Raw genomic sequence first — 15,409 nt, forward strand, 5'->3', positions numbered from 1 at the left:
TAGGTCAACCCTCTATCTCGCGAGGTCAACCCTCCACCATCGAAGTCACCATCACCAACAACGGCACCGGCCCCATCACCTTCTGGAATGAATTTTCTCCCCTTAGCAGCGACGCCTTTGACCTCGGCTACTTCCACTTTCATACAGACACGCCCAATGTTGTGTTTGGCGAGGGTTCTCGAGATGATGCTAGCGGCTACCGACCAGTCTTTTCCAGCTTCCTCACCGAGGTCGCACCTGGTTGGTCGGTGAGCTCAAGGATCAAGCTGCCCAGCGATCCGTGGCTCAGGATGCTCAAAATGTCGGGCACTGTCACGATGGAGATGTATGGAAGCTGGTATGGTATCTGGGCTGGCACTAAGAAGGAGGTCATGGCAAGCGATGTGAACGATGACATGAGTTTCTGGAATGATATCAATATTCCGTGGGACGCCAGAGTCTCTAAGGAGTCTCAGAGGCACCCCTCAAATTCTGACACTGTCATGAGCCTTGATCTGGACTAGACCTGTCTTGCAGCATGGGTTACCTTGATCGACCGAAGACGGCAATCCATTTGGAATGTCTCCCAAGACACGGCGTGAGTTCGAGGAGTGACTACTCGCTGCCATCCCGCGAATTGCGTTTTCATTTTGGTTGTCAATAAATGCGCCCAAGACGGTCCAAATTCCAGTATTTGACATTGTCGCGAAAGCTAGGCTTGCGTTTAGCAAAAAGGATAAAGTTGGACCAATGATGCAATTATGAGAATTTATCTAGCTGTTAATAACCATTTCCCCACAAGGTCTTTAGCACCAAGTAAAAGACAGTGCTATTAGTGATCGCGAAGTGAGTCCCGTCCTGAATGGAGTACCAAAAGCCTTAGCAAAGACACCATAGCTAGGGGCCTCAATGGACTTCGCAAGTGTTATGAACAGTCGTTAGCATCAAAATCATAACAAAGGAAAGTTAATAAGACTTCAGGGTTTCAGTTTCTGACTCTATCAAGCGAATGCATTTTGTTTATTGACTTTTGCTCTTAAAAACGAAATTGTGGTTCATATTATCGCGATCCGTAGTTTTGCCGATTCTAGGCCACTCCCTTGGTTACCCCTATTTTTCTCGTATCCCTTGCGTGAATACATTAATCTCTGGGGCCCCCATCAGGTGTGTTGAAGTTTATTTTAACTTCATCTATGCAAACAAGATATGTGGCATCACCTTATAGTATTATTTCTTCGGCGCTTTTCATGAGACTAACCGCCTGTGGCCCATCGCCGTATCAACTTCCGATAAGCGAAGCCATAGCGGTGAATCTGCCTGAGAGTGTCGGCGCATGAAGTAGAAAAGCCTGCCGGGTTCCTCAAGTGACAAACCACGTTCCAAGCGCAGATTCGTAACATGTGGTTTCCGTTCTATCCTTGATATTTGGCCAACACTAGAGTGAACGTTCTCAAAACATATATAGGTAAGCCTCAAAATCTAAGATATACCAAATGCCTCATTTCTCAGCCTTTTGAATCCCACGATCACTTCGCTCCCTGCAACAACAGAAGCCTCTGTCTCTCACGCTCTACCTCAAGCTCCGTTTCATATTTTTCCCAGCACTTCTTGCAATCCCTCCAATTGCCAACTGCCATTGACCCAACCTCATAGCAATCCGATGGGTCGCACTTTGCGACCTTGTTATCTACGGCTTTCTGACAACGACTGACGGAAACCTCGTCAGGGAAGTTGACGTAGCATTTCTGGCATTGCTTCCCAATGATTCTGATCTGACACATGATTTCGCTTGTAGGTTAGGTTTGTTACTAGGGAGCTATTGTAGGTGTGTAATTGTAACAGGGGAGGAGAATTTGGTAATATGATCTTTAGGAAATGGGAAGGGACTGCGAGGATGTGTGGTATTTTATACTCAAAGATATGAAGTCCATCACTCATTAGTATAATACATTTGCAGTGACAGCAACTCTTATACTTGAACAATCGCTCTGGAATAGATCTTAACTGAACAGAATCATGTTATTCAGAATTTAGGGTCTTATTTCTGACAGTACGACATCATTCAGGGCATAAACGTGTTTCTAAATCACTTCCATTAGTTGCAGAGCTATCGGAGTTGAACGACGTCAATTTAAGGTTATGGATTAAAATGAGTTCATTAAAATCTTCTGCGGGTTATCGGTGCAAGACAAACCCTAAGACAATTAGGTTCCAGAACATCACGGCCGCACGAATAATTGCCCCACTACCCGATACCACTGAACCCGACAACGCAAATGGCAGGATTTTGTTGCTAGCGATTTCAACGACGGAGACCAACATCACGGCGAAAAGAACCGTCATTGATCAAAACGTTGCTGTCGCCGAATTGCCAGTCGAGCCAAGCCAAAAAATCATTAGCAGACTTTTGCGTCCGTAGGCTGGCAATTGACAGGCTTTTGTAATTGAATAGGGGAGCCCTGATGCGGACAAAACGGGGACCGGGTTTTCTGTTAGTGTTAAGCTAAGGATTGTAGCCAAGTCGACTACTCCGTAGTGACGCAGAATTGATATTCAGTCAATATGACACTGAAACTATTGATGACTCAATGCCAAAGCTTGAGACACCCAGCGCTCGGTCTGCAAAACATCACAGCCTCTCGATTGAACGCCAAAGTACACAAACACCATATTTAGAGAATGCCAAGTGCATTGAATCACTTCTGATATGGAAAGCTATACTATCAACCAAAGACCGTCGCTCAAGCAATCCATCGGAAGTTAGGGTTCTTCCAATCAAGGTCCTGAATCTCCTGCTGCGACAGACCAGCCAATTCAGCTTCAGCCGGTCGACTAGCCCGCTTCCGGTTATCGCGCTTGATCCACCAGAGAGTTGCGGCACCAAGAACAAGAATCGTGCTCGAGGTAGCCAAATTTAACCCATTGCCGATGGGATAGTTGGGCGCGTCACTCTTGACGAAAGACCAGGTGGAGATGAGACCACCGATGTTACCGAACATGACTGTGAATAGTTAGTGTCTTTTCAATTGCGAGAGTGATGTCTTGATGGACATACCGTTTGTTCCGATGGCTGCACTGCGCGCTGTGTCGCTGAGAACATTGGCGCTGATATGAGAATTCGTCAAAGGCCCCAGTGCAAAAGCCGAACTAGCAACGAGGAACGTAGCACCATATCTCGCATGCCCATTCGTCGTCCCCAAAAAGATCGCATAACCCACCATAACCATCGGCGCACAAAGAATAATAAAGATCTGCCTCCTATCTAACTTGTAGCTGATTCCCGGAATAAGCACCGTGAAAAAAGCACCGACGACATATGGCGGCACAGTGAAGAGCTGTTGGGAAATAGTTGTTCGCTCGGGGTAAATCGTTCGTACGATGGTGGGCAGGAAGAAGGCGAGGCCTTGGACGGTGATGTTGTCGAGGAGGAAGATGATGGATGTCGAGAGCGTGAGGGGGCTGCGGATGCCGGCGATGATCTTGGCGGTGTCGATCTTGTCGAGGACTTCGGTTGTGCCGAGACGCTCGGCCTTGATGCGGTTGAGGGCGAGGGCTTTTTCTTCTTCGGTGAGCCAGGCGGCTGATTGGGGACGGTCGGTGAGAGTGACTGAGACATGTTAGCGATGCCAGAGCATGAGAAGTGGGAAGCTTACCGAATGAGATGATGGACAGGCCGACGGTGATGATACCTTCGATGGCTGGAGGAAAGTCAGTGTTTGATCATGCGACGAGATGTGAGACGACTTACCAAAGATCATCTCCCAGCTGGTGAAGCGTCCAAAGTTAGGGAGCTTCAAAATCGCCGATGCCAAAAGACCGCCAAACGCACCCGCCAGCGGCGCCATGACGATATACAGCGACAGCCGAAAGGTGAGTTCTGATCGTCTATACCATCGCGACATATAATACGCAATACCAGGTAACATACCCGCCTCAAAAATCCCCAGCACAAATCTCACACCACAAATCTGATGGACATTTGACACAAACGCTGTAAAAATAGAGCACAGACCAAAACCTAACGATGTCAAGGGGATGAACCATCCGGGACCCATGTATTTGCACAAAAGGTTGGCGGGGATCTCAAAGACGATGTAGCTGATGTAAAATACTGATAGGACGAGGTTGTAGTCGTTGCCCGTGAGACCGAGATCTTCTTCTAGGCCTGCGAGACGGGCGTTTCCTGACTCGTGTTAATTTTGGAACATTCAATGAGTAGGGAAGGGATCGCGCACCGATGTTTGCGCGGTCAATGAAGCAGAAGAGATAGAGTAGACAAACGGTCGGAACGATCATCCAGTCAATCTTTCGACGCAGCCGAGCCTCTGCTTTAGGATCAATGGAGAACTGCGCGTTCTCAATGCTGCAAACCGTGAGCCATCTAATTGAAACAGTGCACGGAAGACGCGTACCTCTCAACAGTCGCGCCGGGAGTGTCGGTCATGTTGGACGCAGTATCAGCGCCATTCTGCAATTTCTCGTTCTGCGCGCTGGTATCCATTTTGCTGATGAAGAAACGATGATGCAGAAATAAAGACAGACCAAGATCGACATCGGTCTCACCCCCTTTATACCCAATCTCTCGATTCAGCTCTCTCTCCCCTAGCGCTAGTGCGAGCGGGGTTTGTGTGTCTTAGTCCTTATCGGATCCGGGGTACTGGAGTTCGCCGTTTTACCTGGGGTAGCAAATCTGGGGGAGAACGGAGACTCTCAGCAGCTGCCGGCATATGATGTCGGCTTTAGAAGCACTATGATTGGTTGAGAGGAGGATTAGGGTTCCTTGCGAAGATTGCGACTATGCCAAGGTGAGACTTGGGGCCGTGGGGGGAGGGAGCTGATAGGTTGGTGTTCCGAGGAAGATGAGTTGGAATGCGCTGCCTTCCGAGGGATGATGATGTGCCCAGACTGATCTATTTTATTAAAGTGTTGCGTAATGTTAATCTGAGTGTTTATTTTGATGCTTGTTTGGTGGGCCACGCGGTTGGGAGGGAGGTCTGAATTGATCTCGGTTGAGGGATCGATCAGACCAGTCAGATTCGCTTCCGGGGGAACGTCTTGGGTCTTTGATCTGCATGACAGCTTTGAACAGAGGGGTTTACTTCACTATCCGAAGAGAGTGTATCACGAGGAATCCGACAATGCTATGCTCAAAATACAGTGCATATCTCACAGGATCAAATGGAAAAAAAGCCGAGCGCATTATAGTCAGTATAAGATAACAAATCTCTTCTCAATCGACTTAGAAATTGTTCAATTGCACAAAGAGGAAGAGGATTCCGGTGCCAGCCACTGACGTGCAGGGTAACTAACTTATGTTGCTGAGCGTCATCGTTTAAATGTTGGCGGATGAAAACACAAGCACAAGGTGCGATAAGGATAAGGATAAGCTTATCTCAGTCCCTGCATCTCGTCCCACTAGCCAGTTATTGGCCATCTCATCTCAACCGACAATCGGGTAATTATTTGACCCGTTCACTAAGCCAAGATGAGTTCAGCCTCATCAAAGCATCTCAACACTCTCATTCCCAAAATTGATGACATACTATTGCAATAATGGAGATCAAATTTAAGGTCCAAAAAGTCCCTACAATTCCGAAACTTCACCCGAGCAACAACACACAGCCCTCCGCACTCGCATTCGTCCAAGTCAACCCCGCGAAAAAAGATAAAGCAGCCCAACGAAAAATCCGCCAACATGTAATGAAGGACATAGGTCTCTCCCGACGAATGGGCACAGTGCGCACACCTCATCCAACAAGCGAGTTGATATTCATCCCCACATACTGGGGCGACGCGCAAGTCTGCTATAACTTCCGACGATTATTCCGGGCGATGGATATGGTCTCTGAAGGATTACTATCAATAGCTATTGTCGACCCTGTCTTGAGATGGAGGCAGAAATTTACAGCGACATTTGAGAGTCCGCCGACGCTGGAGGAGGTTCAGCAGTATACTGAGTCGTTGAGCTTGGTGAGGGAGGGGATTGAGGTGGAGAGTAAAGCTTGTGAGAATGCTGTTATCGGGACGGTTATTTGTCTCGCGACTTTTGATGTAAGTCCCCAAAACAGTTTTAGAGTTCAGCATGAGCTAATGAGACAGATGCGCACCGGAAACTCGGAATCATGGATGGTTCATATGACAGGCCTGGAAAGAATAGTTGAGATGGCTGGGGGCGTTGGAGAAATGGACTCACGCCCCGCTATCCGACAATCTCTGTTTATGTAAGTTATCTCCCACGGAGCGATCTATCTACTGACCTTCACAGCTGTGACCTTTTGGGCTCAATGGTGGAGGATGCCGAACCGAGATTCCCTTTGCCTCGAGACTTACCGACCTTGCCCGAAGCTACCAGATCGCGATATGTCCAGAAGCTTTTAACTTCATTGAGAAATGATGATCATGGAAGCAGAGAACTAATTTCTATCATCCATGGCGCTCTCACATCCGCGAGTCAAGTCGCCGTCTTACTAAACGAAGTATGGCTCGACAGCCCATTCGCCCTCGATCTCCTCATTCCAGTCTGCGCTCTCGCACATCAAGTCTTATCGCTACAAAGAATTAATTCTATACCGGAACACGACGGCTTTTCACAAGCGAAACCTACTGGAATTATCGCAGAGATAGTGCGCATCTCGGCTGTTTCTCTGTTCGCATTGGTCATGACACAGTCGTCTGGTGATGCGCTGTACGTTGCAGCTAGAAGGAATACTTCGGTTGAACAACTTATGGCGCAATTAGGTGACAAGTTCTGGGAGGGGAAAGAGGAGCTGAAGCTTTGGGTGTTGGTTGTCCAGGTCTGTATGGGTGTTGGTTCTTTGAAGCCCTGGTATCTGGATCAGATCACTCAGACCATGTCGCGTATTCGGCTACGTGCATGGGAAGACTTGATGGATTGTTTGCGAAAAGTGGTCTGGGTAGAAAATGTCTCTCCATTAGAGATGACGCAACTTCGGTCTGATATTGGAGAATGGCTATCCTAGTACGACATTTCACAAGTTAATACGAACGGCCTAGTAAGTGACGCCGCCACTAACACCAACATACTGCCCCGTAATCCACCTAGACTTCTCCTGAACCAACAAGAGAACAGCATCACCAATATCCTCAGGCGTTCCAGGCCGATCAGCAGCTCTAGTAATCTCAACCTCCGCCCTCATCAACTCATCCTCCTGTCCCTTGGGATAAAACTCCGTCCTCACAGGACCGGGAGCCACTGAATTGACAGTGATACCTTTACTGCGACCAAGCTATACATGTTTGTTAATATCTATCAGAAATAGGGAATATGGTGGGGTACGCACCTCTCCAGCCCATGTCCACGTCAAGCTATCAAGAGCGGCTTTGGAAGCTGCATACGCAGAGACAGCGACATTTCCTCGTTTGGCGTTGGTGGAACTGATGTTGATGATACGGCCGCCGGGAGGCATGTGAGCAATAACGTAGTGGACCATGTAAAAAGCTCCAAGAACATTGAGCTGGAAGACCTTTGTCAATTGCTCGACGTTCGGCTCATCAGTAATAGGGCAGAAAAATGCCGTCGCAGCATTATTCACTACAACAGTCAGTTCCGGAGGCAGAGTTTACACGAGGAACTTACCAAGAATGTCAACATGATCGGTCCCAAACCCCTCAAGCGTCTTATCAACGAGATACTTTGCTCCCTCAGTAGTATCGACTGAAGCTTGGATAGCTATGGCCTTTCCTCCTGCCTGACGAAGAGTGGCACACACGTTTTCGGCGCGATGCTTGGAAGAGTCGGAGACGTAGTTTACTACGACTGAGGCGCCGTTTCGAGCGAGGGCGAGGGCAATACCAGCGCCAATGCCGTTTTCACGGCCTGAGCCGGTGACGATGGCGACTTTGCCTTGGAGAGTGAGGGTATCGGGCATGATGAGATTGTTTAAGAAGAAAGAGTCTGAAGCTTGTAAAGAAGATGCTGATAATGTAGAAATTTCAACACTGGAAGCTCGCTGTATTTATACCTCTCATGCCATATCATCATCTTTCGTCCGAATAGCCAAGTCGGACCCCGACGGGGTATTGTCCACGACAAGACATTGCAGTAGCCTATCATTGACTCTGAAAAAGTTCGTCACTGAGTTCCCGAGTTATCCGCTGGCAATCCTAGAGTTGAGAATTGCCTAATCAGGAAAATGGTGTCTCATGCCCCACCGGACACTGGCCACTAACGATACGAGTTATGGAGCCTGAGAAGCAGAAACCTTGCTTTGACCTTGTTGTGCACGATGGTGTTAGAAGTAGAAGTTCGGTCATGGCTTTATTTCGTTGTTGAATTGGCCCAGCTGAGTAATTCAATCCTCAACAATGCCGACGCGGCAGTGTTGAGCGAATCATTTACCGAGTTTTGTTATATGGCTAACGCGTACTGGCACGCCTTACTGTTTAGTTGCCACAGTTGGTCGGCCGTCCAGAGATATGTGTGTACTTAACCACTTCCAGATGCGATTATCTGGTCTCGTCCACCACGGGCATGCTAGTATGGATCTTCAGGCTGTTGAGTACGGCTAGGAGAGCAGAGACGACGATAAAGATGGCTATGATATTGGCATAAGGAGCCATCTGATAGTGAATTTCATGATTGAGATAAGGTACCTCACTTGGCCTGATGTAATTGATTAAAGTCTACTGCGATGTTATCTTTAGAGTGTTATAGTGCGACTGAGTTGACAACGCGACAGGATCAATTTATCACGTAGTCTCTCAATGCGCTGCCTTGGGTCGTCAACAGGATATGAGCTTGGTGCACGTGAACTTCATCTGCCGATTCAATTTGGGACTAACTGGGCTGCCTCAATTTTAGGTCTCTTGTTCAGTCGCAGATTGTTGATGGACCTGTCGTCCTTTGGCGTTGCGACGTGAATTTTTATGGCCGAGCTCGGCCCGGCATCGGAGATCATGTTGTTTTCACTCCGAGTGAGCTTCAGACCGCGTTTTCTCTTCAGTGGATGAAACCACTGAAAAAAACAAAAATGCAATGACAAAAAGCTCTGCCGGATCAGAAGAAAAAGGATCAGGGGTGTCTCCAGTCAGATAAGCAATTCCACTATTCATCTTACTCGGGATTGAGCGAAGCATAACAATTGTCGTAAAGGAACATCTCTATTTTGACCCGGGAGGGCATTTTAGCTCTTATGATCTGTAGGTGAAATATGAAGTCTAGTGCCCGTTGACGCCGTTTGTGCCATTTGTACCGTTGGTTCCGTTAAGTGCATGGCCCTGGGTTCGGACGTCGTGAATTGCCTTGGCGACATACTGTACGTTCCTCTTGTTCACTATCGGATCATTAGTACAATGTCTGTCAGAAATACGGAGGCAAACTCACGTCCAGAGATAGAAATACGTCCCGAGTTGAGCAGGTAGATGTGGAATCGCTCACGAAGAACCTTGACCTCAAAGGGAGATAGACCAGTGTATGAGAACATACCAATCTATAACGTCAGCACTTCCTCGCTATCACCGTAGATCTTCGGCTTACCTGATCGACAATATGGTTCCATGTCCCAGGCGTCTCTAACCTCACCAACTCATCATAAAGAGCCTGTCGCATACTCTTAATCCGACTACTCATAACCTGCAGATCCGCCATCCACGCCGCAGTCAACTCCTCATTATCCAAAACCGTCTTAACAATAGTAGACCCATACTTGGGTGCCATCGAAATCTCAGACCGGAGCAGGTACGATAGCGTCGAGTATGCATTATCGCGAATCTCCTTGGACGGCTCCGCGAGAACAAGATGGACGGCGCCTGTGCGGTGGCCGTACAGGCCGAAGTTCTTGGAGAAGGACTGCGCGACGATCATGTCGGGACGAGGCTGCTGGTGATAGAAATATCGAATCGCCCATGCGTCCTCGGCGGGAGATCCTGATGCGAAACCTTGGTAGGCTGCGTCGAAGAAGGGGAAGAGCTGTTTTCGCTGGCAGACTTCTGCGATGGCCTTCCACTGCTCCTTGGTAGGGTCGAGACCAGTTGGGTTATGCGCACAGGCGTGCAGCAACACAGCATCGCGGGGCTGAGCTTGCTCCTCCAGCGTCTTGATCATACCCTCAAAGTCCAACGAACAGTCTGACTTCTTGTAGTACGGGTACAATTTCGGCTTCATACCAACAGACTCCCAAATCATATGGTGGTTAGCCCACGTAGGATCCGATACCCAGATATTCTGCGGTCTCAAGTAATCGGCCACGAACCTCGCACCGATGTGATTCGCTCCGGTGCCGGAGACAGTCTGCACACTCGCGATGCTCAAATCATCCTGTTCCGCAAAAATCAAATCCCTCGCAACCTTCAAAAACTGCTGGTCGCCCTCGATGGGGAGATAGTCATGTCTCGTGAGACTAGCCTCGTCAAAGAGCTGCTTCTCCACGCGGGTGACTACATCCAAGGGCCATGACTTGCCCTCGTCGGTGCAGTACACGCCGACGCCGAGATTGACGCGGTCGGGGGAGGCGTCGGCGCGGTAGAGGGCGAGGAGATCGAAGATCTCGTCTGTTGGTTGCGCGGGGAGGGATGAGAAGCACGAGGGGGACATTATGGGCGTCTGTTTGATGGGGTTGGGGTGAAGTGATGGATGAGGCGGTGGAAGAGGATCGGAGGAGGGAAGTGGGTATTTTTAGGAACGGGGGGGCTTTTCAGGGTAGGGCTAGTTTTTTTAGCGGTTGAAGGGCGCCACTTGGAAAAAAATGGGTGAAGTGTTTGTCGCTAGCATTCGGGTTTCTTTGTCGGCAGGTGTCAGATGATGGGAATGATATCAGGTGGTTGAACCAATTGACAAATCAGAGTGAGAGATGTGAAGATTCATCAGGGACAATAGCGACATACTTCAACGAGGTTACGCCAAAGCACCGACCAGTAGCTGATGTAGCTTCATCAATTAACATGTTTTGTATATATCCTTAACCACCCCCTGTTCAGTCCCATGTTAACCCACAGTAGACAAACTGACAGAGTTCCCAAGTCGTTGCAGTTTCGAGATTGGCTGCAAAGTGAAGCATCTATCAAGTGCCAAATTAACCGTATCCAGACTAGCCTCAGGTACAAAGAGTGATTATTCCCGAAAGACCAATCATGTTGCTCAATTGGTCATACGGCTGCATTGAGGTGACAACGCTTTGACGAGCGACTGATTGATGAGAAATGATCAATGCGACTTGATTGGTATTGAGTTTTGAGCATTGCGACGTTTGTGCGCTGCTAGTAAAGGCGGGAAATAAAAGGGGGGAATTTAGCTGCGACACCCGGATAATTCATGGTCCGTAGGGCGTTTTAGAAGTCAAAACTTCGGGGACGCCGAGTGGCGGTTCACCATAATTCTCATCAAGCAAAAGTATTGAATGACGCTGAGGAACGCAATTGCATTGCAATAACCAAGAGACGTGTATTATAGGGTACTGAGAAGTAATAGCGTCTATCCGCAATTTAACAACTGAATGTACATACGTGGCTTGAATTAACTCAATGTCTTTGAGTCTGCCTCGGCACTTACGCTGGGACCATGATAGCGTTTCAGTTGCAACACTAACGAGACCAAGTCTGCAAGTCTACCCAGACCATCCCAGACCATCCCATTCCAGGCCATCCCAGACCAGGCAAGTACCAGTAACTTAAATGGTTCGACCCACGTAACGCACCGTCAATGCTTGCGCCTCCCTCCAACCTCAGGCATCAACAATAATCCAATTTTCCCTTTCTCAATTTCCCAAAACAGCCGAGATCTCATCCTCAGCCGAGACCTCGTCTAACCCATTCCATTCCATTCCTTCACGTTATCATTTTTAATTCAATCGCAAATGCACTCGTTACCAATATTGTCTTTATTCACTCTTTTCTCTTCCGCGCACGCCTCATACGTTCAGTTCAAGGACTGCAGTGTCCCATCCTCATCAGCATATTCCTACTCCCCAGACAGTCTAGACGTGTATCTTGACCAGCGCAGCAATGGAACTACAACGCTTAATCTTGCAATAGCCGGGAATTATCCAGACTTGGCTTCGTGTCGGAGATCGCTGCTTGGCAACGCCTCTGTCGAGTTGAGCCTCGAGGCCCTGGGCGGGACGACGCGCTACAACGGCGAGGTTCGGAATGCGACGTGTCGGACCAGGGAGTTTAAGCAGATCAACAGGGTTTGGCACTTGCAGTATCTCGACGTCCTGTTCTGGATAAATGATCCGAAACCGCTGGCGGCGTATGAGTTTGAGATCAACATTGATGCTCCGGATCATTTCTCAGTGGCGTGTCTGAATGGCTTCCTGACGCCGGATATTGGATACAGTGCCCAGGAGATTTCATTCTGGGTACCGGCGCTTACCTTTATTCTGGTTGTTTTGGCAGCTGTCGGGAAAGAATGGTATAATCTCGTGCATCCTTTACGAGAAGATGATGAGTCTGGGCAGGAGAGGAGTATAAGCCGGTCTCATCTCACGCGCATCGCCGATTGTTTGGCGTATATACAATTCATCTTCTTTTCCAGCGCGCTCAGCCTCCGACAGCCTGGATTTCTGCAACCGGTGGTTAGTTCGACGAGCTGGTCTACCCTCATGACCCGACGGGGTATTGTTTGGCGACATTCGCTGTACTATGGTATTCGCGACGGGATACACGAGATCAACGGCACGTTTGGCGGGACTTCGGGGCTGGAGCACATGACGCAGGTGATGGGGGCCCCAGTGACAGTGGAAACCTGGACAAACATCGCGACGCTGGCGGCGGTCATTCTCGTGCTGTTGTACGCGGTAATTCAGGCTGGTCTTCATTTGCGATGGACGCGCGATTGGTTTCAGCAGTCAGGAAGATGGATGATTGACAGGAGTTCGAAACCGCATAAAGCTACGATCTGGGTCGCTTTACGAGTCTACCTGAGTTATCTACTTCTCCCGCTCACGGCTTGGACGACATATCAACTTGACAGCGCCAGCGCTCGCCCCGTTTACTATACAATCCTCGTCATCGTGGTGGTTGCGTTGTTGATTATTGGGTGCTGGTGGGGAATGTCGCGGAGTCCCCAAGACATGGGGTATTTACTGGTCGACAATCTTCACAAGCAGACACCCGAGGAACCGTCACGAACGCAGGACTATTACAGCTATGTCACCTTCATTCTTCTTTTCGCTCGGGGCGTTATAATCGGTGGATTGCAGCGTTTCGGAACCGTTCAGTTGTTTTCGCTCATGGCTTGTGAGGTCATTCAACTGGGTTTCCTTGCTTGGGTTGGCGCGACATCTGAGCTGCTTTCTAAGCCAGTCTTGATCGCTGGCGCGCGACTTTCAGTGCTTCTTCTCTTTTTGGGAATGATTCCTGATTTGTGGACTCATATTGCTGCGAGTGCGCTTGGTTATGTTTTGCTAGCATTCCATGCTCTGTTCTTGGTTGGCATGTTTCTTGTTCCCTCAGCTTATGAGTCTACCCGTCTTGGAGTCACCTGCTACAATGAATGGCAGACTCCTCAACAACCTGCCGGCGACTCTTCGCTCGAGCGACCTCAGGTATGTCATCACCACTACCTCCACCAACGTGGACAAGCACTAACTCTTACAGGTTTACGGCCTTCGCCAACTCTCAAGACGTCCAACGACAAGAACAGACTTGACGAACCAAAGCATCATGAATCACGACAGAAGCAGCAGCCTCTCAAGCTCAGCAAACTCCTCTTCCGACTCCGCCAACAGATCCTCCCGTGGTTCAGAACCCGTATCCCCCGAACTCCTTCGCACATACTTCCGCTCTCCCCGCCCCGAGCGATCCGTATCAAGCCTCTCTGGCAGAAGTCAATTCGACTCACCACGTGCATCACGCTCTTCACCACGCCACCAACAATTCCCATCTTTTGACACCACGCGCCCACCGACAGTTTATGAAAATCCTACGGAGAGGAATTCTGTTGGTTCGAGTTTGAGTACGGATAGTGGTGATTGCGGAGAGGCGCCGTCTGCGTGGTCGGCGATATTACCGTCGAACACGAATGTAGATTATTCGTTTAGGGAAACGGATTTGTATTATCATAAGCCGAGGGAGGTGTCGTTTGGGAATAATGGTGGTGGTGGTGGTGGTGGTAATGAGAGCCGGGGACAGGCGTCGGGTTGGGCGGGAAAACTCAAGTTTTGGTCATGATAATCTATGTAATTTATTTTTCTTTGTGTCGGCTGGGAAAAAAAGGCTTTGGGAGCGACTGAGATTTAGGAATGCTAAAATTAATGAGTACTGATTCATATATCGACTTTGCCGCCGTGAACACTTGAGCTGGACGAGACAAGTCTGGCGTAGATGTCAATCTGACCAACTGTATAACGTCGCCGAGGTTACGACGATGGCAGTGGTAAGGTAAGAAACAGAATCCGTGAATGGAGTGAAAGGAGTCGACGAGCAACTAATCACCACGCATGATGACTATAAATAATAGGAAGTCTTGCAGACAGGGACAACAAACCACTCCACCAGCTGTAAACTAACGAACTAATACGAAAATTTGAAAGCAGAAATGACGAGAACACTCCACGAACTCACTGACGAAACTGAATTCTGGGAATGTCGCCAGACCAAAGGTGACGGCAAGACATGTTTCAAGATTAACGAAAAAGAGGACAAGGTGTGCATGGCGTGTAAGGCGAGGCGTGACAAGGGAGACAAGGCTCTTGATAAAGACGGAGTTAAGATTGGGGAGTTGAAGAAAGTTGAAGGCGGCAAGGAGTTTTGGGAGTTCAAGAACTGATGGAGGTCGGGTTTGGCCAAAGTGAATCAACCAGACAGACATTACCATTCACAGTATCATCTTTGCGTTGTGATTGGCATAACCCGTTCGATCACCGTGAGTGGTTGTAGTAAAAGTCGCTGATTTGTGATGCATGCTGGGACAGTCAGTTCACTGCCAGCGAACGTAGGGTAGCTTTGAGCTGAATCACCTCAATTGAAGCAACACTTCCTAACAGTGACTTGAGACGTGGACGTTATGGAGAATGGATACAAAAGCAGTGATATCGCCTCCAAACGAGATGGTAAACAAGCGACCAAACAAACAAACAAGTCAACTGCACCGACACTGAGATCTACAACCCCAAAACATATCAAGCCTCCAAACTTCCACCATGATAGAGACATACGACAAACCTCCTGAGACGATCCTGTTCTGGCAGTGCAGGCAGCGGCTTGACACGAAAACAAAATGCAAATATCTCAATAACAAGGAAAACATGACTTGCAACGGCTGCAAATCAAAACGGGGCAAAGGAGATGTTGCCCTCGATCAGTATAAACGCAAAATTGGTGTTCTGCAGAAGGTGGAAGGCGTGGTGGAGTATTGGGAGCATTTGGAGCCAAAGGACTCGATTCAAGAGGGAGGGACTGGAGTGTGATTTGATGGAGCAAGATGGTGATTGTTTTGAACTGGGAAGACTCATAATCAAGTGTCATTGGCGGC

The 15,409-nt window shown here is 48.7% G+C and overlaps 7 protein-coding genes across 7 annotated transcripts; 4 read left to right on the forward strand and 3 right to left on the reverse strand.

The window, feature by feature from the left end:
* Nucleotides 1–299: 299 nt before the first annotated feature.
* FVEG_12361 (hypothetical protein) lies at nt 300–503 on the forward strand (the record flags this gene model as incomplete). The annotated part of the gene is made up of 1 exon (XM_018901709.1): nt 300–503. The coding sequence occupies one exon, from the start codon at nt 300–302 to the stop codon at nt 501–503; it is 204 nt and encodes a 67-aa protein (XP_018760251.1).
* Nucleotides 504–2,720: 2,217 nt separating this feature from the next.
* FVEG_12362 (hypothetical protein) lies at nt 2,721–4,480 on the reverse strand (the record flags this gene model as incomplete). The annotated part of the gene is made up of 6 exons (XM_018901710.1): nt 2,721–2,980; nt 3,035–3,586; nt 3,633–3,677; nt 3,728–4,162; nt 4,215–4,342; nt 4,392–4,480. 6 exons carry the CDS (start codon nt 4,478–4,480, stop codon nt 2,721–2,723), a joined length of 1,509 nt encoding a protein of 502 aa, XP_018760252.1.
* A 1,026-nt stretch (nt 4,481–5,506) lies between these two features.
* Nucleotides 5,507–7,080, forward strand: FVEG_12363 (hypothetical protein). Its single transcript, XM_018901711.1, has 3 exons — nt 5,507–6,030; nt 6,079–6,200; nt 6,245–7,080. The coding sequence occupies exons 1-3, from the start codon at nt 5,533–5,535 to the stop codon at nt 6,957–6,959; spliced, it is 1,335 nt and encodes a 444-aa protein (XP_018760253.1). The 5' UTR covers nt 5,507–5,532; the 3' UTR covers nt 6,960–7,080.
* Nucleotides 6,889–8,251, reverse strand: FVEG_12364 (hypothetical protein). Its single transcript, XM_018901712.1, has 3 exons — nt 7,577–8,251; nt 7,281–7,531; nt 6,889–7,226 (listed from the first exon to the last, which is right to left on the reverse strand). Exons 1-3 carry the CDS (start codon nt 7,866–7,868, stop codon nt 6,990–6,992), a joined length of 780 nt encoding a protein of 259 aa, XP_018760254.1. The 5' UTR covers nt 7,869–8,251; the 3' UTR covers nt 6,889–6,989.
* A 74-nt stretch (nt 8,252–8,325) lies between these two features.
* On the reverse strand, nt 8,326–10,664 carry FVEG_12365 (aspartate aminotransferase). The gene is made up of 3 exons (XM_018901713.1): nt 9,476–10,664; nt 9,323–9,428; nt 8,326–9,272 (listed from the first exon to the last, which is right to left on the reverse strand). The coding sequence occupies exons 1-3, from the start codon at nt 10,529–10,531 to the stop codon at nt 9,157–9,159; spliced, it is 1,278 nt and encodes a 425-aa protein (XP_018760255.1). The 5' UTR covers nt 10,532–10,664; the 3' UTR covers nt 8,326–9,156.
* A 985-nt stretch (nt 10,665–11,649) lies between these two features.
* Nucleotides 11,650–14,212, forward strand: FVEG_12366 (hypothetical protein). Its single transcript, XM_018901714.1, has 2 exons — nt 11,650–13,481; nt 13,534–14,212. Exons 1-2 carry the CDS (start codon nt 11,790–11,792, stop codon nt 14,104–14,106), a joined length of 2,265 nt encoding a protein of 754 aa, XP_018760256.1. The 5' UTR covers nt 11,650–11,789; the 3' UTR covers nt 14,107–14,212.
* An 865-nt stretch (nt 14,213–15,077) lies between these two features.
* Nucleotides 15,078–15,344, forward strand: FVEG_17235 (hypothetical protein; the record flags this gene model as incomplete). The annotated part of the gene is made up of 1 exon (XM_018906491.1): nt 15,078–15,344. The coding sequence occupies one exon, from the start codon at nt 15,078–15,080 to the stop codon at nt 15,342–15,344; it is 267 nt and encodes an 88-aa protein (XP_018760257.1).
* Between the last annotated feature and the right edge of the window lie 65 nt (nt 15,345–15,409).

Source organism: Fusarium verticillioides, chromosome 4 (assembly GCF_000149555.1).
Source record: "Fusarium verticillioides 7600 chromosome 4, whole genome shotgun sequence".
Classification (NCBI taxonomy): Eukaryota; Fungi; Ascomycota; class Sordariomycetes; order Hypocreales; family Nectriaceae; genus Fusarium; species Fusarium verticillioides.